Below are 24,029 nucleotides of genomic sequence, written 5' to 3'. Positions count from 1 at the left end.
TAGAAATTTCATCTCTAGGAACAGGGTCATGGACCCCGTAGTTATCCTCCGAACAGACGGGAATAATGTGAAAAATCTAAGATGCAGATTTCCCAGGAGTGACAGTAGAGAGTTAGACCACTCCCAGGGCAGAGAGATCAAATAACAAGAAGTTATAAACACTGAATGCTGCAAGTATCCTCTAACAGTCAAAGGAATCTGCGCAAATTGTCTCCATACCAAAAGGGTACTGTATGACTAATACCAGCCTCACAAGACAGCCTCAGTAATTTCCAATTTTCTCCGTATCGGCAGATCTTTTCAAAAGTAAGGTTAAACTGAACTTTTTCAGTGGAGCCCATTTAAATGAATTTCAGCCATATTAAAAGCTTCTGTGGTTTAACGCCTAGTTTAACACATAATTCTTAAGTGGACCAACGTATAAGTTAATATATCAATGGACCTTTGTGTTAAGTCCCAAAGAGCTGAAACAAATCTTATACTCCAGAAGTGTGGGATCTGGTGTACTGATAATTAAAGCCTACTGCGACAAAGAGGATGCTAGCTACCAACCACAATAGCTGTTTTTTCCTTCCTCCTTAAAAGAAATGCTTAAGTAGGCACGTGGCTGCAGAACAGACTCCTTTCCCCAGCCTACCTTTTGACTGAGATGCAATCATGTGACTAAGTTCTGGAAATAAGATGTATATTGAAGTTTGGGGACTACCTCCAGGAAGTGACCTTAAGGTGGAGAGTGGGGGGGGGGGGGTAGCCAAATGCTACTGCCGCTCCTTCTTCCTCCCTGGAGAGGATACGAACGTGATCCTGCAGGGTAAGCAGTCATTTTAGACCAAGAGACAGAGGAGCCACAACCTTGGTGAGCACGGAACCATCACAACAGTCCTGGCCTGCCCACTGCACTCTCAGATAAGCAATCTAAAGGTAAATGTCTATCTCATTTTACCCACTTCTATCTTGTTTATGCCACTGAGTTGTCTGTCTCGTGAAGCTGATCCTAGTCTTGATACACTGCTTCCCCGGCACAGTAGATGCAGTGATAGTAACAACAGCAGTGACACCTGCACACACACCGGGACAGCTCTTACCACGTGCCAGGAAATACAGTGGATGCTTTGCACACATTATCTAATACTGGCCACAACCTTGTGAGGTGGGCATGCTAAGTCCCACGTCCTCATTAGGCATCCTGCACAGTCAAACAGAAGACCCCTGTGGTGTCTTCATTAGCTACCTGACCTGTTCTCCACCAATCCCCACCCACCTCCCAAGAAGAACCTTCAAGAACCATCCCCTTCTCCTTGCTGTTCTGAAAGTCCACAGCAGGCTTGGTGGACCCCCTTCATCGTCATGTTTTAAGCCTTTCTCTGTCTCCTTATCAGTTACCATCTTCATCCATTTTCAATCTTCCAGGATTTTTTGGAAATTTCTTATCAACTGGTAACTCCTCTCCCAAACACTTGTTTACCATGGGCTCTTTCTACCTTTTAAATTTCTATCCTGTCATATTTAAATGAGGTCTTGGGAGAGAGAGGAGACGAAGTCACTTGGGGCCCCATTTTCACAGCTAGGAAAAAAAAGTACGTGTGTGTGTGTGTGTGTGTGTGTGTGTGTTCTTCTTTGGGCTCAACAGGCTAACACAGGTCCAAATCAACAAGATGAAACCTTAACAAGACCAAATGTAAACACTTACACTTAAAGTTTTGTTTTTCTTAAAGAAGGTAATTAACTACCTAAGTATGTACTGAGAAAGAGAACTGGTAAAAAGAAGAAAAAGGATAAGAGAAAAAGAAAGGCTTAAGGGTTTTTTGTTTTGTTTTGCTTTGCATTTGCATCATGTTCTAAGTGGGAAGAGACAGTGCAGCCGTGCTAATGAAATCTTAGGCTTCATTAGATCAGAAGAGTCCAGACAAAAACAGCAATGAATTCACTCCATATGGCATCCCTGGGATCTCAACTGAACCCCTTTAGCCAGTACTGGCCAAAGTTAAACTAAAAAAAAGTTCCGACCAAGTTAACATTAGAGCTGAAAAGCATGAGGAATAAGTTAGCCTGGAGATGTTTAAAACATAATTAGGTAAAATCAACCAAGAGAGGAGATTTGACAACCGTCTCCAAATCTGTGAAGAACTATCTGTCCTCCGGCAGAGAGAATGGCCGTGCTCTGCACTGCTCCGCAAGGCGGACTGCAAACAGCTGGTGGAGGCCAAGACGGCAGACGGGAAACCCCATCGCAGGACAGCTCAGCCACGAGACGCTCAACGACGGGAAGTCAGCGTCAGAGGCGGTGAGCTCCCCATCACCCAACACGTTCAAGCCGAGGCTGAGGAACCAATCAAGTGTAGAGGACGCCGTAAAGGCACTGATTTCTTCATCGGCAGAGGGTTAGACGACTCCCACCGGGCCTGAGACTCCAGAGGACACGCCGTGGCCTGGCCATAGCAAGCTGCTGGGCGGGTGGGTGCTGGGCAGCTTCCACACACCCCCAGCGCCTGAGATCTCAGCATCCCTGACCATGGGAAAGGGACGGCCCAGGACCAGCGGTCCCAAGCATAAGGCGCAGTCTCAGCACCATGAAACAGTGAGTTCAGGCCTGACCCAGCCCTCTATACTGATAGAAGAAAGAAAAAAACGTCTAGGATAAGCCAGGTAAAGGTTTAGGAAAATCAGAGGCAGCCCAAGTTCTCTACGTAAGACTGCATTCCAACAGAAAGACAACAAAAACAGTGAGGCTTCCACACTACAAGGCAGAACTGGCCCTGCTGTGCACGACTGGGAGGTTTCTCTTAACTCCAGAGGGTTTTGGGTTTTTCTTCAAGAAGGGCTGGCAAAAGCTCCAAGCTGACACAACTGTAAAGTTTGGAAAAGACTCTCCTGCATATGTTGTATAAACTTGTAAATGGCAACTTCTCAATTTCCAGCTTCTAACCACTAGTTTCCAAAGGGACTGAAAGGGAAAAAGATGAAGTCAAGCGGGAGGCCCAGCCTTGTCCAAAAGGGCCGAGTGAGAAGAGCCTGGGGTCCCAGAGGATCATGGGATCTCAGGTCTTCCTTGTTTGCACTCTGAATAAATACTAAGGCAGGAAACGATTTGCATCCTGTGAAGACAGAGTTTAAAAGACGTGTATTCACCCTCCACCTCCCTACCCACCTCCGAAAAGACACACTACACCCACTCTCTCTCTCTCACATAGTGCAATTACCCATGTATGCTGTACTAAAGAAGGTGCAGCCTCTATTCCAGAATCCTGCAAAAAACATTTTTATGAACCAATTCACTAAAACACATGTTCCAGGATTTCAAATTTAAGTAGTGAGCCGGAAATGAGTGGGAGAGCCAGGAGAGCTGGCCTCGGCCCCCTTGGCTCTGCAGCTGCAACCCTGCTTCTCTGCCCAGAGTGGACTTTGAGGAACAGTTCCTAGCCAGGGAAGGCCCCTCACGGTCTCCCCAACCTCTTGGGGGGCAAAAGCACATAAAGGGCTGGAGGTAAAGGGCTCCCTGCACAGGCCTCCTGGGGACCCCCATCTCTGTCCAGGACCCACTGAGCAGTGTGTGTGGATACAGTGAGATGCTCTCTCTCCAGCCTCTGCCCTCTTCTCCCACTCGCCTTCTCAAACTTACACAGACTCGGAGAATGGCAGGCACATGGAAAAGGAGCCGTGCCTTAAATGTGGAAACATAAAAAGGCAGGGAAGGAGGCAACACAGCCTTTTTCTTAATTTAGCCAGAAACTTCAAAATGCTTGAACACTGGCCTCTGCTACCAAAAGCTTTAAGGATGCTAACAGAAGCTGAATCTACGAGATGTGGCTCTGGACGTTCATTCTGCAATTCTTTCAAGATTTCTTCATGGGGCTTCCCTGGTGGCGCAGTGGTTGAGAGTCCGCCTGCTGATGCACGGAGTGGCTGGGCCCGTGAGCCATGGCCACTGAGCCTGTGCGTCCAGAGCCTGTGCTCCGCAACGGGAGAGGCCACAACAGTGAGAGGCCCGCATACCGCAAAAAAAAAAAAAAAAAAAAAAAAGATTTCTTCATGTTTGAAATGTTTCACGAGAAAAAGAAAAAAATATATAAGTATTTCTGCATTTTGAGAGGCATCTTTGCGAACACAGATGAAATGGTAAAAAGTGGAAAAGAGCACAGTCTTTGAGAAGAGCCAGGCGCTAGTGTTTGTCATCACCTTCTAATTTCAAGGCTGTGAGTTCAGCGCCCAAATTAACTTTCTTTTCTACAGCAGAACCAGCAGACGTGACTCAACTGTGGCGTGGAAAATGCTTTATCTGAGATGCAGGCTTCAAAAATAGGTCTTTGAAATTACGAATAACATAAAATATAAGACCTAATTTCAACAAATTAACTCTCCAGGTAGATGACCCTATGCAGCAAAAAGTTTCAAACTGGGTGACGGAGTCACGGGTTTGTGACCAGTTTGTCTTGGGGGCTGGAGGAGAGGCGCCTAAAACACAGGCGTAACAGGATGTTTTCAGCTTCAAGCAGCACGAGGCCTGACTCGGAACAAGCTAAAAGGAGTATTTCTCGCACATGACTCATAGGACCTGACGTCCCGGAGCAGGTGGTCCTGGGCAGGCTGATTCCGCGACTCAGTGACATCATCGAATTCCCGCCTTGCCATTCCTTCAGCATCACAGCCCCACCGCTGTTCTGGAGACGTGAGGAAAACCTTCCCAAAGTCCTCAAACAACAATCCCTTCAAAACTGTCCTCGTAACGTCCAATCCTAGATCGGTCAAGGGCAAAGGCGAGGGAACCACCATGAAGCTGTCATGGTCACTACACACACGTCTATGCAGAGGGCGCCGACTCAGGCTAACTGCCAGCAGCCCCTGGGGCTGAGGGAGGGGGTGGCCTTCCCCACAGTGGGGGCTTCTTGAAAGGCAAATATCCCTTTGCCTCAGTGGGCCTCTCCATCCCCAGTGTAACAGAGCAGCCTGTGTTCATCATTTGTATTCCAAGCTCCTACAGCAAATTCTGCTTAAATACAGCATTCAGTGATTTTAAATGGGTTTTTTTTTGAAACTGTAGTTTAGACCCAGCTTCTAGGCAAGTACTATTTGATACCTTTCTAGAGAATTCCTAACCATTAAATCCACAGCCCGATCTATGTTGACACCCTCACTCCAAACAGGATTCTCTTCAACCAACCACTTTCTGTCTTTGGTTACCCCACCCCAGAGCGCGGCTGGCCTGGCATCACGAGCCTTGCTGGCCCTCGAGGAATTGTCTTCAGACTTCTCCTCTGGCCAGGGCTGGCCTCCATGCCCTAAGCCAAGGCACAGCCACATCCTCTGAACAGGCTGAAGCAGTTCACACTTGTTTGGTAAAGAGCTGCTACCCCTCCCCCAGGACCCCCTCACACCTCCCCAGGATGGAGCAAGTAAAGGGCAGACACCTGGCAAAGCAGGGCCCCCAACGCCACTGCCGCCGTCAGGGCATCACCTCACGCGCAGTAGGGCGCCAACTCTCTCCCAGCCCCTCTAACCCACAGCTCCTGGTAAATAAATAGCTCTGCACGATTTTCCCTTTCCCAAGGCCTCATAATCCTCCCTGGCAAGAAGACAAGTTTCCACTCTCCAGGTGAGACAGCCTCAAGCAAGGTCTACCTCGGGATGCGAACTGCCTCAGCGAAGGGGCTCTCCTGGCTGCCGTGCTCAGGTGCCATCAGGGACCCTGGTTAGCTATTCTCAGTCTGTTTCCCCTCCTTATTGTGAGTTTCCCTAAGCCAAGATGTCTTATTTTTTCATGTATCTTACGGCATAAGAGGCAAAAATAAAAACAACACTTCACTACCAAATGAAAACACTGAACTACTTCAAGTGTATTCTTCCAGACTACACAAGTGATCCTGTGCAGCATCGCACAGGTAGTTCCACGTTTGGGATAGCATCCCTGGGAGGTGTCATAAGGACAAAACAAAGTAATATAGGGGGAAGCCTATCACAGAACCTGGCACAGAACCACTGAATCAACATCACTCTTTAAGATAAATGGTTCCAGGGTTTCCCTGGTGGCGCAGTGGTTGAGAGTCCGCCTGCCGATGCAGGGGACGCAGGTTCGTGCCCCGGTCCGGGAAGATCCCACATGCCGTGGAGCGGCTGGGCCCGTGAGCCATGGCCGCTGAGCCTGCGCGTCCAGAGCCTGTGCTCCGCAACGGGAGAGGCCACAGCAGTGAGAGGCTCACGTACCGGAAAAAAAAAAAAAGAAAGAAGAGATAAATGGTTCCATTATTGAAGTACAATTGACATATAACATTATATTAGTTTCAAGTGTACAACACACTGATTTGATATTTGTATACTGCAAAATGAGCACCACCATAAGTCTAGTTAACATCTGTCCGTAATTTTTTTCTATTAAAAATTCAGTATCATGAACCTCTTTCTCTCACAAACATTTCACTACGACATTATCTATACGGATGTACTGCTGGACACGTAGGCTGTTTCTAATTCTTTCCCAAAATAAATTAGGTTGTTTCTAATTTCTTCCCACCATAGAAAGATGAACATCATTTTAAGTATGTCTTGGTAAACTTAGCCTACTGTTTCCTTAAGACACAGAGTATAACTTCTTTAAAGCATACACACACTTTGATATGTGCTGCATATTCCACTCTGAAGAGCTTCCTTTACACGTAACCTTTTTAATCCTCACGCAATCCTGTGACTGTGAAGTATTTAGTATTACTGTCCCAATTTTACAGATGAGAAAACTGAGTCTCAAGATCACATAGCTGGTAAAGCCAGAGATCGGGTTCAAACTCTGAGCCTGCAGCCTTAGCCGCACTACTACTGGCTTCTCAAATGCAACAATTCCTAAAAAAAGGATTCTCCCTGGAGAAGGGGCAGGTGCAGGCCAGAGCACGGTCCCTTGATGTTATATGGCAGGTGCAACTAAAATGAGGACAACTTTCTCGATCTCGCAGCAGGTAATATTGGAGTGCTTACGTGTGCGGCACTGTTCTAAACACCTTACGTGTATTTACTTAATTCTTACAACAAACTGCAGCAGGTACTAGTCATAATACCCACATTTGAGGGAAGGGGAAACTGAGGCACAGAGTTTTGGCAACTTGTTAATAAGTAGGATGTGAGATCCAAACCCAGAGGGTCTGGCTCCAAGCACATCTTCCAGCCCCTAGGCTACTAAGTACCTTGAGGATGGGAAAAATGCCCTGCCTCCCTCTGGTCATCCTTCCCATCTCCACCTGAGTCTCACATCTTACTTCACAGCTCTCACCGGGACAGCCTCCAAAAGCTATGTAAGTTTAGAAAACTCACATACTATAATAGCGTAAATAATTCGTAGATACTAAAAATCCTTATTTGGGAAACCAAAAATCCTTATTTGGGAAACCAAAAATCCTTATTTGGGAAACCAAACGAAACCTTAAAAAAAGAGTACTCTACAAAAAAGCAGTAAGTGGAGATGTTCCTCCACTTACCATGGGGTTACATCCAGACAAACCCATCCTAAGTTGAAAATATCATAAGTCGAAAACACAATACACCTAACCCACCGACTGTCAGCTTAGCCCAGCCTACCTTAAATGTGATGAGAACACTTACAGTAGCCGACAGTTGAGCAAAATCATCTAACACAAAGTCTATTTTATAATAAAATATTGAGTATCTCATGTAATTGATGGAATATTGTGCTGAAAGTGGGGAGCAGAATGGGTGTCTGGGCACAGAATGGCTGTCTGTATCGGCTGTTTCCCCTCGTGATGGCGGGGTTGGTGGGAGCTCCGGCTGCCCTGCCCAGCATCACAAGAGTGAATCGTACCTCTTATCACTAGCCCGAGAAAAGATGCAAATTCAAAACTCCAAGTACAATTCCTACTGAATGCGTATCACTTTTTTTTTTTTTTTTTTTTAATTTTTGGCTGCATTGGGTCTTCATTGTTGTACGCAGGCTTTCTCTAGTTGCGGCGAGCAGGGGCTACTCTTTGTTGCAGTGCACAGGCTTCTCATTGCGGTGGCTTCTCTTGTTACAGAGCACAGGCTCTAGGCACATGGGCTTTAGTAGTTGTGGCACGTGGGCTCAGGAGTTGTGGCTCGCAGGCTCTAGAGCGCAGGCTGAGTAGTTGTGGCGCACGGGCTTAGCTGCTCCACGGCATGTGGGATCTTCAGGGCTTGAACCCATGTCCCCTGCATTGGCAGGCGGATTCTCAACCACTGCGCCACCAGGGAAATCCTGAATGCGTATCACTTTGGCAACATTGTAAAGCTGAAAAATTGTAAACTGAACTAGTGTAAGTCAGAGACCACCTGTACTACTAAAAAGTAATACAGAGATTAACTATATTAAATGTGTATGGAGGGCTTTTACTATGTTTTAAAAAAAATAAATGCACAGACCATACAAACTGGAATAAAGTAACTAACGCAACAAAATATGTAAAGTTGTCCCTAAACAGATTTACACGAATAAAAGTGATTTTTACCAACCTCTTGAAGGATTTTACTTACAGAGGGACAGAAAACTGACATGGATCACTGAGAAAACAATACAAAAGACTGGAGATCTAACTTCATACTATTAAAACCTATAACCACATCTACCTGGTCAAAATTCCAAAGTTGAGGGGAGGGCATAGACAAAAAAAAAAAAAAAAAAAAAGCATGCAATCCAGGTCCTCTAGCTGTTCTTCTTCTTGTTCCAGTTTCCTATTCTACTTACTTCTCCCCTTCTCTCCTTTTATTAGTCAATATTACAGGTGTGCAGGTCTCCTGAAGCATCTCTCTCCTTCTCCAGTTTCCCCTTTAGCCCCAATTCAAAAGCAGAAACAAAAAGAAAGGAAAATGTAGATAGTGTTGTGCATTTAAGTGAGAGATGGTCCTTAAACTCAACAAGAGACCAGGTTACTTGATATCTGTGCGTCCATGAACCCTACTCCATATGCCACAAATACACTTCTGAACTCACAAAAACAATGCCCAGGACGCACCTCTGAACTGGGTTTTGTTTTCGTCGTGCTTGTTCCCTTTAACTGTCAGCTCACTTTTTCAACCTGGAATTTCGGTTTCCAACGGGGAGCAACACGCTTTTAATGGACCCTTACTGTACCCACGGTTAACTTTAAGGAGTTTAGGCAATTAGGAATAACCTCCCTTAATTATGGTCTAAATGTGGTGAATTAATGAAACCCATTCCCAACTACCTAAACACATTTCAAATTAAAACGAAGCCTGAATTTACAACCCAGGTTAAATGGATTAAAAGATTAAGGGCTAGAGTGCAAGGGCTTTCTCCACCTCGCTCTCACATTTCAACCTCAAATTACCCCAGCCCTCTAATGACTGGAGGAGTCACTGTGAAAGCGCCTAATTACCCAAGAATTACGCCAACCATAACCAATTTCAAGATCACAGATCAGATGTTCCCAAAACATGAATCTGCTAATTAAAGTTACATGAAAGTCAAACCAACAGGCAATTTGGATGGGACATCCATCCACCTGAAAGCAGACTGATGGATGAAGTATTAAAACCCACAGTAGGGCTTCCCTGGTGGCGCAGTGGTTAAGAATCCACGTGCCAATGCAGGGGACACGGTTCAAGCCTTGGTCCGGGAAGATCCCACACGCTGCGGAGCAACTAAGCCCGTAGGCCACGACTACTGAGCCTGTGCTCTAGTGCCCGCAAGCCACAACTACTGAGCCCGCGCGCCTAGAGCCCACGCTCCGCAACAAGAGAAGCCACCACGATGAGAAGTCCACGCACCGCAACGAAGAGTAGCCACCGCTCGCCGCAACTAGAGAAAGCCCGCGCGCAGCAGCAAAGACCCAACACAGCCAAAAATAAATAAATGAATTTATTAAAAAAAAAAAACCCACAGTACCAGCAGCTATGCCTCACTGTTGGCACTATCAGACACCCAGATCACTGCAGTCCAAACATACGGAGGCAGAAAGAGACTCATCTTGATTCAAGCATTTCCAGGGAAGAACAAAAGGATTCTCCCTCCAAACCGATGAATGGCTCACAGGGATGTGCTTCAGCATGTGCGTCACCCACAAGGATTCACTTGCTGGGTTTAAATTGGGAATGAAGCAAGTTTAAGATACTGATACTTCCACATGCAGCCCCAACACAGCACACATGGCCTGACAGCATTTTCAGTAGTTGTATTTTTCTGAATTCTAATCAAAGGACTGTGGTTTGATTTCAAGGCTTTGCCTGTTTGCTAAACTTCAGTGTATACCGAAATATTCTTCAACCTTCTCACTTATTTCCCACAAGTTAAAAAAAAAAAAATCATAAAAAATACTTGTCCCCGGCGCCCACAGTTTTGTGTAAATAAAGAATTCCCATGGATATGCTCTTACAGATACACAAAGAAATAATTTAGAAATAAAACCCATTCGACCAAAAGGCCAGGTTCAATGAGTCGGTAAGAAAACCCATGGGCCCTAACGCTGTCCCTGGCGCCCTGGCAACCCGAAGCTGTGTGACCCGTAAGTGCAGCTCTCAGAATGAAAACGCCCAGCCAGTCCAACACCCAAAGTTACTTCCCGGGAGCCCCAGAGTTCGGGGAGGGCAGGGGAAGCAGGTGAGGGGACCCTCAAAGGGCTCACAAATGAGTCTCTGTATGTAATAGGTTGAATCGTGTCCACCTAAGATGACGTGCCGAAGTCCTACCTCAGACCTCAGAATGTGACCTGACTTAGAAACAGGGTTGCTGCAGACATAATTAGTTAAGATCAGGCCATACTGGGGTAGGGCGGGCCCCTGACACGATACGACTGGCGTCCTTTTAAGAAGACAGACGTGTGAAGACACGGAGACACACAGGGAGAGCGGCATGTGTGGCAAAGGCAGAGGTGGTGGCATGTGGCTGCAAGCCAAGGGACACGAAGGTCACCGGAGAAGCAACAGAAGCTGCGAGGAGGCAAGGAGGGATTCCCTGCGGGTTTCAAAGGGAGCGCGGCCAACACCTTGGCCTCGAGAACTGAGAGAAAACATTTTTGCTGTTTTACGCCACCCCGTTTGTGGTACTGTGTTATGGCAGCCCTGGGAAACTAACACAGCACCCTTGAACTTGGGCTTCTTCCTCCTGCCCTCCTCCGTCCTGCCCCTGCCGCTGGCAGACACTCCCACTGCACCACGAAAGAGCCCCAGGGAATCCCCGTCTGTGGCCTGCTTGGGGAGCACAAGGCAGGCTCAGCCAGCCCAGGCCCTGGTCCCAATTGTCTCCCTTCTCTCCAGCTCCCACCCACCCCTGGGCACCAGCCCCGCTCCTGCGGCCAGGCCAGCACCCCTGACCCAGGGGGGAGGGGGGAAGGTCAGGCAGGATGTGCAAGTGCCCTTCATTCTCTTTTTTTTTTTTTTTTGCAAGTGCCCTTCAGTGTGCTGCTCCCGCCCACCCCAGCTCCTCACAGAACTTTTAGAACATTTCTTTCAGGTTTTTTTTTTTTTTTGTGGTACGCAGGCCTCTCACTGTTGTGGCCTCTCCCGTTGCGGAGCACAGGTTCCAGACGCGCAGGCTCAGCGGCCATGGCTCAGGGGCCCAGCCACTCCGCGGCATGTGGGATCTTCCTGGACCGGGACACGAACCCACGTCCCCTGCGTCGGCAGGCGGACTCCCAACCACTGCGCCACCAGGGAAGCCCCATTTCTTTCAGTTTTTACTGAAGTAGTATCCTTTGTCCTGCCCCAACAAGCCCCGTACAGACTCACACTCACACACACACACACACACACACAGCCACGTGCCCAGAGGGAGCTGGGCCAGGAGGCAGACCCAAGTACACACACACCCTGTACTGCCAGTGGCCACTCCCATCCCATAACTGAGACTTTCTGTTCCTGGGCCAAGGTTTCTTGCCAGACTCACTTCCCTTATAATGAATGAATTATCCCAGAGAAAGTTCCTCAGTTCTCCCTGGAAGCCGACCTCGATGGCCTGCTGGGGGACAGTGGACCCCGACGGGGGGGACCGATCCCCACCCCGGACAGAGCTCATTTAGGAAAATCGGATCGGCTGGCGGAAGGTTGGTCCCATGAAAGGAATGCAGGAGTCCTAGGTTGGCTCAAACCCCGGGCCAGCGACCAGGAGCTGCACTGAGCACAGCCTGTCTCCCAACTGCCACCCGCTGCTTCACCTCCAAGACCATTTCTGCATCTCGTTATTCCACCTTCAGCCAAAGGTGGATTTTGAAATGTGCTCCCTTAGATGCCTCATCCTGGACCAATGGCATCCAAGTCTGGACTTGAGCCACATCAGAATCCCCTGGAGGCCCTGTGAAAGCAGCTCGCAGGCCCCTCCCTGGAGCTCCTGATTACGCTGGGCCTGGGGTGGGGTCTGGAAGCCGGCCTAACAGGTTCCCCGGTGGTGCTGACTCTGCTGGTTCCAGGACTGCGCTTTGAGAAACGCCGCCCTAGCCCCTCCACTCTGCACTGGGCACAAGTGACAGCTGGTGGCACTACTGCAGCCGGCCTGCCCCTCCTTCCCCCTCTCCCCTGCAGTGTGCGGAGAGCGCCACTCCCCAGGGCTGGGGTAAACCCTGCCAATCCAGTGGCCCCACCAAGCCCTCGGCCGGGGAGGGGTTCAGGGTGAGCGTGGACCCATGCTGACGTGTGAGGCGTAAGCGGAAGTCGCTGAGGGGCGCTCCTGAGAAAGAGGCGCAGGAGGAAGGCTGTCTTAGGCTGCCCATGGATGTTCAAGTGGGCGGCCGGAGGCCGTGAGGCCCGGGGGGAGCTGGGCAGGACCGGCAGCCAGCAGCACAGACAGGTGGGAAGGACCCGGCTGCCCGGTGCTGACACCCACCTGCTCAGCAAACCAAGCCAGCACCACCCCGCTCCCGGCTTCTTGTTAGGTGACATAATACATTCTTTATTGTTTCAGCTGGTTGGGTCAGGGTTTTCTGTTACCTGAAGCTGAAAATATCTAATCACAAAGCAAAGCAAGCTAACAGGATAGCACGTCCGTCCAGGACAGAGGGCAACCTCTCAGCACACATGACAGTGGCGTATGTTCCACAAATAATCCTAAAATTCCAGATTTGAACTTTGCAGACCATTCCAAAAGCTATGCAGCTGACAGTCAGTGGGTGTGCAACACCCAGAAATAGTGTAAACTGAAGAAGGCGTCTAGCACCCCGTAAAGGGTTACTGAAGACCCAGCTCGGGTCTGTCTTACAAGAGCCATGCTCATTTTTTTCAGGGGTTTCCCAGGAACCCCCCACTACTAGAGCTCACCAGAGAATTCAATTGTTTTCACCTTTCACTCTTCGACTTAGTCTCCTTCTGCAGAAAGCAGGTACCAGTATATCTAGTTGTGAAAATGATCTAACCTATTCCACTTTAGAGACAAGGTAGACAAGCATATCTAGAAAGGGGACACCTCAACTTATGTGCCTGTCCTGCCACCACACAGCTCTGTGATCTTAAACTGTTTTGCCTTTATGAACTCATTCCTCATCTATAAAATGAGAATACCAGCACATATCCACCTGTTTTTTTAAGGACAATGCATGTGAAAGTACTCTGTAAACCATGAAGTACAGGGGCAATGACTTAAATCCAGTTTTGAATGGATTAACATGGCCTGATTTTGAGAGATAAAGATTAATCATGTTCCCAGAAGAATGACTTCACAAAAAATTCACAGTACATACACACACCTGCCGTGACTATCAACTGGAACACTGTTGCATGTTATTCAAACTGGACTTCACCTATTATCAATAATTTAGCGGCAGCTAAAGGAACCAACATCCACAGGGCACCATAACCCTGAAAGTCACCATTGTACAAGGCATGACATCAACGTGGATTAGTTACTGTGCACATTTTCACAGAGCTCAACTCGGGAGGTTGTGTCTCCGCTTTTACAGAAGCTGCTCCCTGGGAACTACCTTCGACAGCGGCCGTGGGCTCCTCCGGACATCCCACAGGTGGCAAATCCTCTTTTCTACTGGAGAAGTTTAGTTTTAGCCCAACAGCCTCATGTCCTTCAGAGCCGTGTTTACTTGGACAAACTGGGTAGAAACCACAGGACTTGGAGTGAGGGAAAAAGCAGGTACGGCCCTAAACCCATGCTTCTCAGACTGGGATAAGTATCTGTGGAGCAGAGAGAGAATGCCAGGAGGTAAACACGGCCATCTTCCTGAAACATGAATTTTATTAAAAGATTTCTGGAGGAAAAAAAAAAAAGGAATAACCAGTGAGTCATTTTTAAATGACTAAAAATTCGCAATAAATTTTTAATTTTTTTTTTTAATTCAAAGAATTTTCATGCTCACAGCAGACCTTTCAAAAGTCCATTCCCACTACTTCGGGGGAAAGCATTGGGAAGGACTACACCTAGCAAATGAAACTTATTCTTGCATCATTTACGAAGTAGATGCAATGGCAAACCCTAAAGTAATGGTTCCAAAAACACCTTTATTGAGCACATCTGAGAAATACTGTCCAGGCTACCACAGTAATCATTTGTAAAGTGCCAATGTTCTTTTGTTACATTTATTGGGGGGGGAGGGATCACTGTTACTCTGGAGTCCTATTTCCTCTGTGGAAGACTCTAACAACAAACTCATAACTTGATGACAATTCATTTAAAATGAGAGTAACAAGCTCCCAGGAGACCCCATTATCTCATTATTGGTGTTCCTAGACAGAGAACACTGCCTTGGGAAATCATATTTCTCCTTTGAACCCTGAAATCCCAGGCTCTGCCCCCTTCTTAAGCAATAAGAAGCTTGGTGTCACGACACGTCTCGAACACCTTTACAGAGCTAATCAACACTGCTGCCAATACTTTGGGCTCCACCTAGGGTACCTTTATTTCTCATCGACCCAAAGCACAATAAAGAAGGGCCAAACAGCCACAATGTCAGCTTGTCTCTTAAGACCTAAGTTGGGTTTCCAGCGACAAAACACCCAAGTCTCTCTCTTGCTCATAGCACTACCTTCTCTCTTGTCTAAAATAAGCTTCTCCGAGTTTTTTATACACTTTTTGACCATGTGGTAATTTCCGTGGGCAAGTCTTCCCGAGCTGTTGAATCTGCCTCACTCTTTCTTCAGAGCACCCACCTGACTGCATGGACTCCATAGTTACTTCCCTGTTCAATACTGTGACAAGTGTGTAAGTAATCAGCCAGGCCACTGAGTGCCCTGTGGAAGGACGCCAGCTGAGGGTCGGACTTTCGGTGCTGAGTTTAGCCACTTCTCCTCAAGGCATCCCTAAGTCTAACATAATCAACGCTGAGGTTCTGGCACTGGGTGGCCACATTTACAGAACACACCCAAGCTCTCCAGACTTCAATTCCCCATTTTTGTTTCTGGAATATCAACATTAATGAAGTGGTTTGCCTGTTTTTGTTCTAAATTAACCTTCAAAATACACCTGGAATTATGAAAGTTGGTTCAAATATATCTTTTCCATATACAGATACAAATTAGCACAAGCCTAAAAACTCCAGAGTATGTAAAAAAATATATCCAGGAAAAGTAAAAATTTCAGTGAAAATCAGAATTAAGATTCTGATCCTATTATACTATTTCTCTAATTGATTTCAATTGAGGGTTAACTAATTATATAAGTGTCAAAAGCTTTGCTAGAAATTTCACAACCCCAAAAAAATCTGAAAGGGGTTTTGTGGTTTAACAAATCTAATATATACCAAGAACCCTGTTTAAAAGCTTGTATTCTAAGGCCAACACCTAAATTATGAGCCCTATTACAGTCAAAGGAAATTCATTTCACACTGTCAGGACCACAAAGACCATGACTGAACGCATTCACTGCACCCCTCTCGGGGCCACGTGACCCTGTAGAAGGTTCCACAGGGCACACACAGATAGAGCTAATAACCCATTCTCGTTAAAAATACGCCAACTGCAGTAACCCAATTTAAAAACTACAACCCCTAATCCTAGTACCAGTACTGTGGTTTCAATGGCAAATATGGTTTGTGTGCTTGGATATGAAGAGCAAGTGAAGCATGACAAGCAATCAATTTAAAAGACTTAAAAACAGGAGGGTGCATCACTTCATTTAGCACCTCCTCTCCTAGGTGTTAGGTAGTGGATTAGGTGCCGGGGGGCCAGCTGACTGAGACTCAGACAGGTGGGTGGGCATCCGGAGAAAGGCAATTTTAAACAGAGGAGTGAACGTCCGGGCCGGCAGAACTGCCATGGTGCGTGTGGAGCAGGACGGATGGAGTTAGTCAGGTGAGAGGTGTGCCAGGGAAGAGGAGAGCGTCTCGGCAAAGAGAGAGGGAGAGAGGCCGTGCATGAGGGGAAGCGAGGCTGGAGAGGTGGCCTCTGTGCCATGCTCAGAAGGTAAGGCTGCTTGTAAGAGGAAGGACGGGCAAGGATGCACATGCTTTAGATACATCACTTGGGTAGGAACCTGGAGAACAGACTGGGGTAGCTGTAAAACCAAGGCAGGAGACCATGTGAAGAAGATGCAGCCAGACCTGGTGACCCGCTGGGGACGAGGCCTATGAGAGGAGGCAAGGGGCGTCCTGATTTCTGACTTATGCAAATGAATGCACGGGGGGGGGGGGGGGGGGGCACCGGCCAGCAGTGGGGGCGGGGCTATGCCAGGGAAGCAGCCGAAGGGGGGGTCGGGGAGGGCCATGGGGGAGGCCGGGAACCTGAGGGGACTGAGCCCAGGAGCTCAGTTCAGGACACACTGACTGGGCGGCACCGGAAAGCAGAGGAGAGCTCGCTGGGCAACTGCACAGGTGCAACCCCTGGGCAGAAGGTACCACCGAGTTCAAGTTCCTTCTCTCTCTTTAAAAACCCAAGAGAGCAGGCGCCATCACCCAGGGAAATGACAGATGGGAAGAGAGGAGCGTCCAAGATGCAGCCCTGGGGAGGCAAGTTCAGGTTAAAAATGCCCGATTCGGGCTTCCCTGGTGGCGCAGTGGTTGAGAGTCCGCCTGCCGATGCGGGGGACGCGGGTTCGTGCCCCGGTCTGGGAAGATCCCACATGCCGCGGAGCGGCTGGGCCCGTGAGCCATGGCCGCTGAGCCTGCGCGTCCGGAGCCTGTGCTCCGCCACGGGAGAGGCCACAACAGTGAGAGGCCCGCGTACCGCAAAAAATAAATAAATAAATAAATAAAAATGCCCGATCCTATCAACACGTAAGGAACTTCAACGTTGTGCTAAAAACACAGCTTTCGATTTCTGAAGAGAAACAAAGAAAAGTGGAAAGTAGTTCCCTTCCCCATGGGGGCTCTGAGATAACTCACTGCCAGAAGGAAGCTCCCTGAAGATTAAGTCGCTTCTGTCTGCAATAACAACTTTCAGTATGTTGCTGAAAGGTTAACGAGATTTTCTTCATGTTCTGACGAAAACGGTTTCAGGAGAACACATGTTGCTGCTGCTACCAATCAGATAAAAGTACATTAAAAGAAAAACAAAAGAAACCTTCCACAGACACCCCCTGGCCGGTCAGTATTTACGATTTTTACCTAACCATTTTAAAAGCAGAGTTAATATACTATTCATACTTTGTCAACGCTTAAACTTTTCACATTCTAACAAATATACCCCAAAAAGGCCTTTTGGAGATGCGTCCGGAGAGTCAGACCAGCTTCCCAGAGAGTGTCAGTTCTAGGAAGAGCTGCAGTCAGCTCGCTCTCCTTTGCTCCCCTCACTGAATACCCAACAGCAATCTTTCTTTCTCAGCAGAGGAACAGATTACTGCTGATATGTGAGAACACCCAAGAGAAAAATGAGGATGGAGAGGAGAGAGGGGAGAACGTTTTTCAAATACTGCTTTTCTGGCTTTCAACCAAGTACAATTACATAGCATTCACAGAAGATGGAGTCAAGATAGTATAAACAAAATCTTCAATGAGGCCAATTACCCTAAAAGCTTTCCAAACTCTGTTTGAGAGCACAGGCAAGCTGCTCTAGAACCCTGCGCCCCAGAATCTACAGTGGTCCAGCCAGGACCCCGCCTTGGCCAGTCTGGGGGGAAACACAGAGTCCCCTTCACTGCCCAGACTCTCTCCAGTGACAGAGGTCAGTGCCACTGACACTTTTCCTAGGACTACACTTTTCCTAGGACGTACCGAGACTCTGTTTTACGATCAAATCTATTTCCCAAGTGAGTAGCTGTTCCTCTACATGGGTTCTCTCAGAGACAGAGCATTCGTTTTGTGGAATTCATATGTGCTGCCTGTGCTGACTTCAAGTTCACCTTAATATCATTAAGGTTAGCGTAGCAGGGTAGTAATTAAAATGAAAATCACAAAAATGTTTGAAAAATGTGTAAGGAGATACTAATGACTTCATAAATAAGGTTAAGAATAAACGGCATTTAGGGCAAACCTAGTCTTGGCCTATAACCCAAAGTATAAAATAAATATCCATGACGTAAATAAATAACTGAATAAACCAATAAATGAGAGAGAACAGACCTCTTCCACACAGAGGAATTCTAAATAATTTATGGAGGTGGAGCTTATTCCACTTAATGACTTCCCTCCAAAGAGTGTAGTATGGAAAAAGGTAAGAAAAGAAGAACTTTAGTGGAGAGAGCCAACAAACAGTACCTCAGCCAGGTGGTCAAGGTCAGCATCAAAGTGTAAGTCACGCTGACAGTCGATACCCTTGATATAGGAGGAGAATGGCAACTTATAACTGCGGCCTTCCTCCCCCAAACCCATAACCTCGATCTAACCATGAGAAAAAACCTCAGACAACCCCAAATTGAAGGATGAACTCCTCAGAACTGCCACGGTTTCGAAAACAAGGGAAGTCTGACACACTGTCACAACCAAGAGGGTCCTGAGACATGACAACTAAATGTGGTCTCCTGGATAAGAGAACATTAGGGAAAAACCAGGGAAATCCGAATAAAGTGTGGAGTTTAGTTCACCGTAATGTACACACGTTGGTTTCTTAGTTGTGACCCATGTACCACAGTAACATAAGGCATTAACACTGGGGTAAACTGTGTGAAGGGTAAATGGGAATTCTCTGTACCATCTTTACAGCTTTTCCGTAAATCTAAATCTATGCTAAAGCAAAAGGCCTAATTTAAAAGTAGCAAGAGATTCTACCAGCTTTGAAGGTATTAAAATCTTCATTTTTTAAAAATCCCAACTGCACAGTAGAAGGTAAATGAACAGTAAGTACTTAGGTGACTGACTGACCCATCACAGGACATCAGACTCAGAGAGAATTCATTCATTAGACTCAGAGAGAACACCAGAAGCTACATTTTCAGAAAATGGACACAAAGAAGGTTTTCTGGTTGCGGCATCCAACCTTCATCATCATCTTGCCTTTACACAAAAGGCAAAAAACCTCAACAACGACAACAAAAAAAACCCAAGAGGCTTGGAAGTCCAGCTAAGAGGAAAGGGACTAGGGATAAAATAACAGCAAAACACTGGAATATTTGATATTGAGAAGATTAAAACATATAAATCAGGGTGGACCAAACTGTGAGTTTTGAAATCAATTCAGTAGTGGCAACCAGCATTTTTTTAACAAAAGAAAATGAAATAGAAAAGTTCCGTGGTTGTGACGGCTACATAACAACGTGAATGTACTTAATGCCACAGAACTGCACACTTAAAAGTGGCTAAAATGGTAACTGTTATGTATATTTTGCCACAATTTAAAAAAAATGAAAATAGAAAATACAGTACACCACAGGCAGCAGAGGTAAGCACTACTTTATAAATAAATAAATAAACACACATGTACATATTCATACGTCCACATATACTGCCTGTGGGTAATAAGTAATCATGATATAAAATGTGTCTTTCATCTGAGTCACTGTCCAAAAGTTTGAAAGCCACTGACTCAATTCCCCCTCACCTCTACACCCTCACTCTGGTCGTCTGTGTCAAAAGAGCACGAAGGAGACATCCCTCGTGGTGCGGTGGATAAGACTCCATGCTCCCGATGCAGGGGGCCCGGGTTCGATTCCTGGTCAGGGAACTAGAGCCCACATGTACTCGGCAACTAAGGAGCCCACGAGCCACAACTAAGACCCGGTGCAACCAAATAAATAATATTAAGGAAAAAAAAAAGAGCGTGAAGGATAAAAATCTACTTCACACCTTTAATTGTGACAGGAAATGGGTGAATAGAAACTAGTTCTAATTAATAAGAAAGAAGAGAAGTACACCTCTGAAAGAGGAAAACCAATGCAAAGGCACGCAGAACAATGCCCCTGGAGATGCAGCCCGGCCTTCCTAGCTCCACACTCACCTCAACTGCCTACCTGCATCTTCCCGGGACAGGATGTGTCCCATCAAGGCTGAGATTCCTAGAACAACCAAGGAGAGCTCCTGACTGCCCTCTCGCTAGACCGTTCCCATCACCGTCATCGTCACCCCAGATGCTCCAGCCAAATCCGAGCAGCCCTCCATGGTTCCTCTTTCTCTCACTCTCCACAACTGAGTCAACCCAAATTCATCTCAGAACTTTCCACGTGCCTCTGTCCGCACCACCTTCAGCAGGCACCAGCGTCAGCATTCCTCAGCTCTTTTTGCTCCCAGACGCTCAGATAGGACTGTGACAAACTCTGAACTCTGCCCCGTATATTTAAGTAATCCCAACATTCAAAATGCTGTACTACTGAATCACTTTGCTGTACAGCAGAAATTAACACACTGTAAGTCAACTATACTTCACTTAAAAAAAAAACATACATGTAAGTCAAGGAGAAAAAAAAATTTTTATGTTATACTATGAATTTGAATGTCTGCAAAGAATGCAATTTCTGGCCTATTATAAATATTGGCATTTTTAATAAAACTCACTTTTTAAAATATATTCAAAGGAATCTGAATACTATACAATGATATCCATCATTATTCATTTTTAAAAATATACGGATAGGCATTCCCGTATTGCTGGATATTCCCTCAAAGAATTTTAACCTAATATAGCTTTATGTTCAAAGCCTTTTTCAACAAAACTATGGGTATAAATTGAGATCTAGGGGTTTTTTAAATATCCTGTGACCACAGGGTCTAAGTGTCAAATTTTTTTCTTCTGAATTATCATAATTTTTATTAGCACACAACTGATCTAACAAATTTTACAAATTTTGATAGTTAATTAAACATAAGAGTTCAAATTTTATTGAAAATGCATCCTTTAATGAGATTTATGGAACTTTTTCCCCTCAATTGGTTTATATGACTATTACTGCTAGAATGAGACAGGGTTAATTAGCATCAATTTAATCTTATTTTCCTTGTCCCTTCTTTTTTTTTTTTTCTAATGTAAACACTGAGAAAGCTTGTTCACATAAATAGATGTGAATGGAAGGAGATTTGTTACAGCACTGACCCTATACGCTCTACACTCCCTCAGCATTTTATCCACAAATCACTTTTTGATGGTCTAACAACTGACAATTAGATGGGAGTCTCCTTCAATATTATAGAGAGTAAAGATTTGAAAACCGCCAAAGTTACTAATGAATTCGTCATCCAGAATTAAATCACTTTCTCCTAACCAATACCAATACTTCAAATTGTCCCTTTGCCCAAGATGAAGCACAAAGCAGGATCGGGGCCCGGAGAGAGGTCTGCCTTTGTTTGGCAAAGTGGAGAAGTGAGACTGCGAAAGAAGAGGTGGAAAAGGAGAACTTGTGACCTCAGACAGATCAGTTCTAGGAGAATATGTGGATGCTGGGGATCTAGAAGCTGATTCTCTGAAAGTTATCCCCACGCCCAGGTACCACTTAGGGTCTTCAGGCACCTCCAAGGGACCAGATACCCCAGTCTGACAACAACTAACCAACAGTGCCCCGTGACCAAAGCATTCCCTTAAAAAATGTAATTTACATCTTTTGATTTTCTGGCCCCTGCTTAAACTCTTTGAACAACTCATCCCACACTTCAAGAAATTAAAACCGAACCTCCTCACTATGGCCTCGAAGGTCCTAGCTCATCTCACTATCCTATGAAACCACACTGGCCTTCTCCACGTCCCTGGATTGCCGGCAGTGTTTCCCACCACAGGCCCCTTGCACCTGCCATTCCCTCTGCTTGCCGCCTGGCTGCTCCCACACAGCCTCCAGACTTCAGCTCAAACGTCACCTCCAACCACCTAAGCATGCTATCCATCTCCTTATTCTCTACCACAGCAACTGGATTCTTGATAGTTCCTATTGCAAGCATAACTATTTTGTTTTGTTTACAGTAACGTCTGACTTCCCTACTACACGTAAACAGGTCTCGTTCAGTGTTTTACGTCCAGCACCCAGCACACTGCCTGATGCTCAACAGATGTCCGTGAACAGAATGGTGTATGCACGCCATGGGAAAGTGAAGTTAGAGGGGGCGTGTTTTAACAGCTTTCTGTGCAACTTTATTTTAAAACAAAGCCATATTCATTATTAGAGAGTACAGATACCCCAAATGCCAAAGAGAAAGGTATATCACAGATAATGTTAAATACATAAACACAGACATATCCCAAGACTTCAGACAGCATCCAAAGTGGGCAGAGAAACTTAGCGTGGATTTGCTCCATTTTTTTCCTTACCTCTGTTCTCGAGACTGTTCCTCCATTTCGTCTTCAGAATCACCCTATTGAGAGAGAACAGGCTTTAACAGTTGTTTCAAAGAAACACAAAATTTCCCAAAACACAAAAACAGTTCTTCAAATCCCACAGGGGTGGTGAGCTTGTCTATAACAGTGCCTGGTACACAGCAGGCACTCAATAAATACTTTTTGAAAAAAACAATGACACTAGAATGGCACCACTGAAAGCCAGAAACTCCCAAGTGATCCCTTAGATGTTCACTGTAAGTAAACATCCTACCTGTTTAAAATCGCCACCAAAACACAGTCTCAAAATTGGTTTGACATCACTCCTCTCTCCAAGAGCCTTTTTTTGGTGTTTACGGTTAATCCCACAAGATAAAATTTAACAATAATTAAAATCCCCAAACATCAAGAATCCCCTAAATGAGCACCTGATAGATTTTGACTTAGAAGTGGCATAAATATCTCACTCAAACGCGCTTCCAAAATCTTCTCTGAGACCTACCATGCCACACTGTGACCAGAAGCCAAATACCAGGTGGGTAAAAAGAGAAGGTGTTTGCAACAGAAGCAAAAGGGCCGATCCAATTAAACGTCGCCTCGGCGCTTGCCCGGCACCCGTGCTCTTGGCACGGCTCTATCCTCTCCCGAAGCTGCACCGCTGGCTGCGGAAACACCCACCCTTCCCGTGCCTCCAGCGCCCCCAGCCCGAGGCTCTCCTGGTCGCCCTGACCCCCATCCTCCTGGGCCCAGACCCCGCTTCACTAACGCCCTCTGACTGTTAACCCACTCTTGGAGCCACAGGGCCCCAATCCCTATCTGCAGCCCCAGCTTCTCACACCATCACACATGGAGATAAACACCAACCTTCCCACAGGAGCCAAGGCTCGGGCAGGTTAGGTCAGACCCCACAGTACGTGCAGGACCACTTAACCCACAGCTGCGGCCCCACCGCCAAACACCTCCAGGCTCTACGCACTGTCTCCCCAGGAACAACGACACCAGACTTCTCAACGCCAGGGGTCCCTGCCAAGGGAAGGGCCCCCTTGTGTCGAAGAGGCCGTCACACTCCCTGCCCCTGGGCAAACCTGAGGGTCGTCCTACACTGCTCTCCTGCTGTCACCTCCAAGCATGAAGATCTACCCACTCATCAGAAATACAGCTTAGACCTGTCCTTCTCCATCCCTCCTGCCGGCAAATCGGCCCAAGGCATCAGCACCCCAGGCCTGCACTACCACTGTTGACGGGCTTTTCACTCTGTTTAAGACGGCCGCCTTTCCAGGAGGTGGAGAAAAGGGAACCCTCATCCACTGCTGGCAGGAATGTAAACTGGTGCAGCCACGGTGGAAAACAGTATAGAGGTTTCTCAAAAAAACTAAAAATAGAGCTACCATATGACCTAGCAATTCCACTCCTGGGTATATATCTGAAAAAAAAACAAGAACACTAAATCGAAAAGATACATGCACCCCAAGGGTCACAGCAGCACCCCAAGGGTCACAGCAGCACCCCAAGGGTCACAGCAGCAC

The 24,029-nt window shown here is 46.6% G+C and overlaps 1 protein-coding gene across 7 annotated transcripts in view; it reads right to left on the bottom strand.

The window, feature by feature from the left end:
* Window positions 1-24,029, bottom strand: part of TMEM131L (transmembrane 131 like) — a 159,836-nt gene that overhangs the window by 127,258 nt on the left and 8,549 nt on the right. For 6 of the 7 annotated variants that reach the window (XM_027117234.1, XM_027117225.1, XM_027117228.1 and 3 more), the window contains exon 3: window positions 22,498-22,541. In XM_027117234.1, the coding sequence (XP_026973035.1) occupies window positions 22,498-22,541 (44 nt within the window). Of the gene's footprint in view, window positions 1-17,219; window positions 17,327-22,497; window positions 22,542-24,029 lie in introns of those variants that run through there. The other variant, XM_027117231.1, reaches the window with a different exon arrangement.

The sequence above is a fragment of the Aethalodelphis obliquidens genome, unplaced genomic scaffold, assembly GCF_003676395.1.
Source record: "Aethalodelphis obliquidens isolate GAN/ISIS:26980383/991018 unplaced genomic scaffold, ASM367639v1 scaffold17, whole genome shotgun sequence".
NCBI classification, from domain to species: domain Eukaryota; kingdom Metazoa; phylum Chordata; class Mammalia; order Artiodactyla; family Delphinidae; genus Aethalodelphis; species Aethalodelphis obliquidens.
This window is presented reverse-complemented; position numbering and strand designations above follow the sequence as displayed.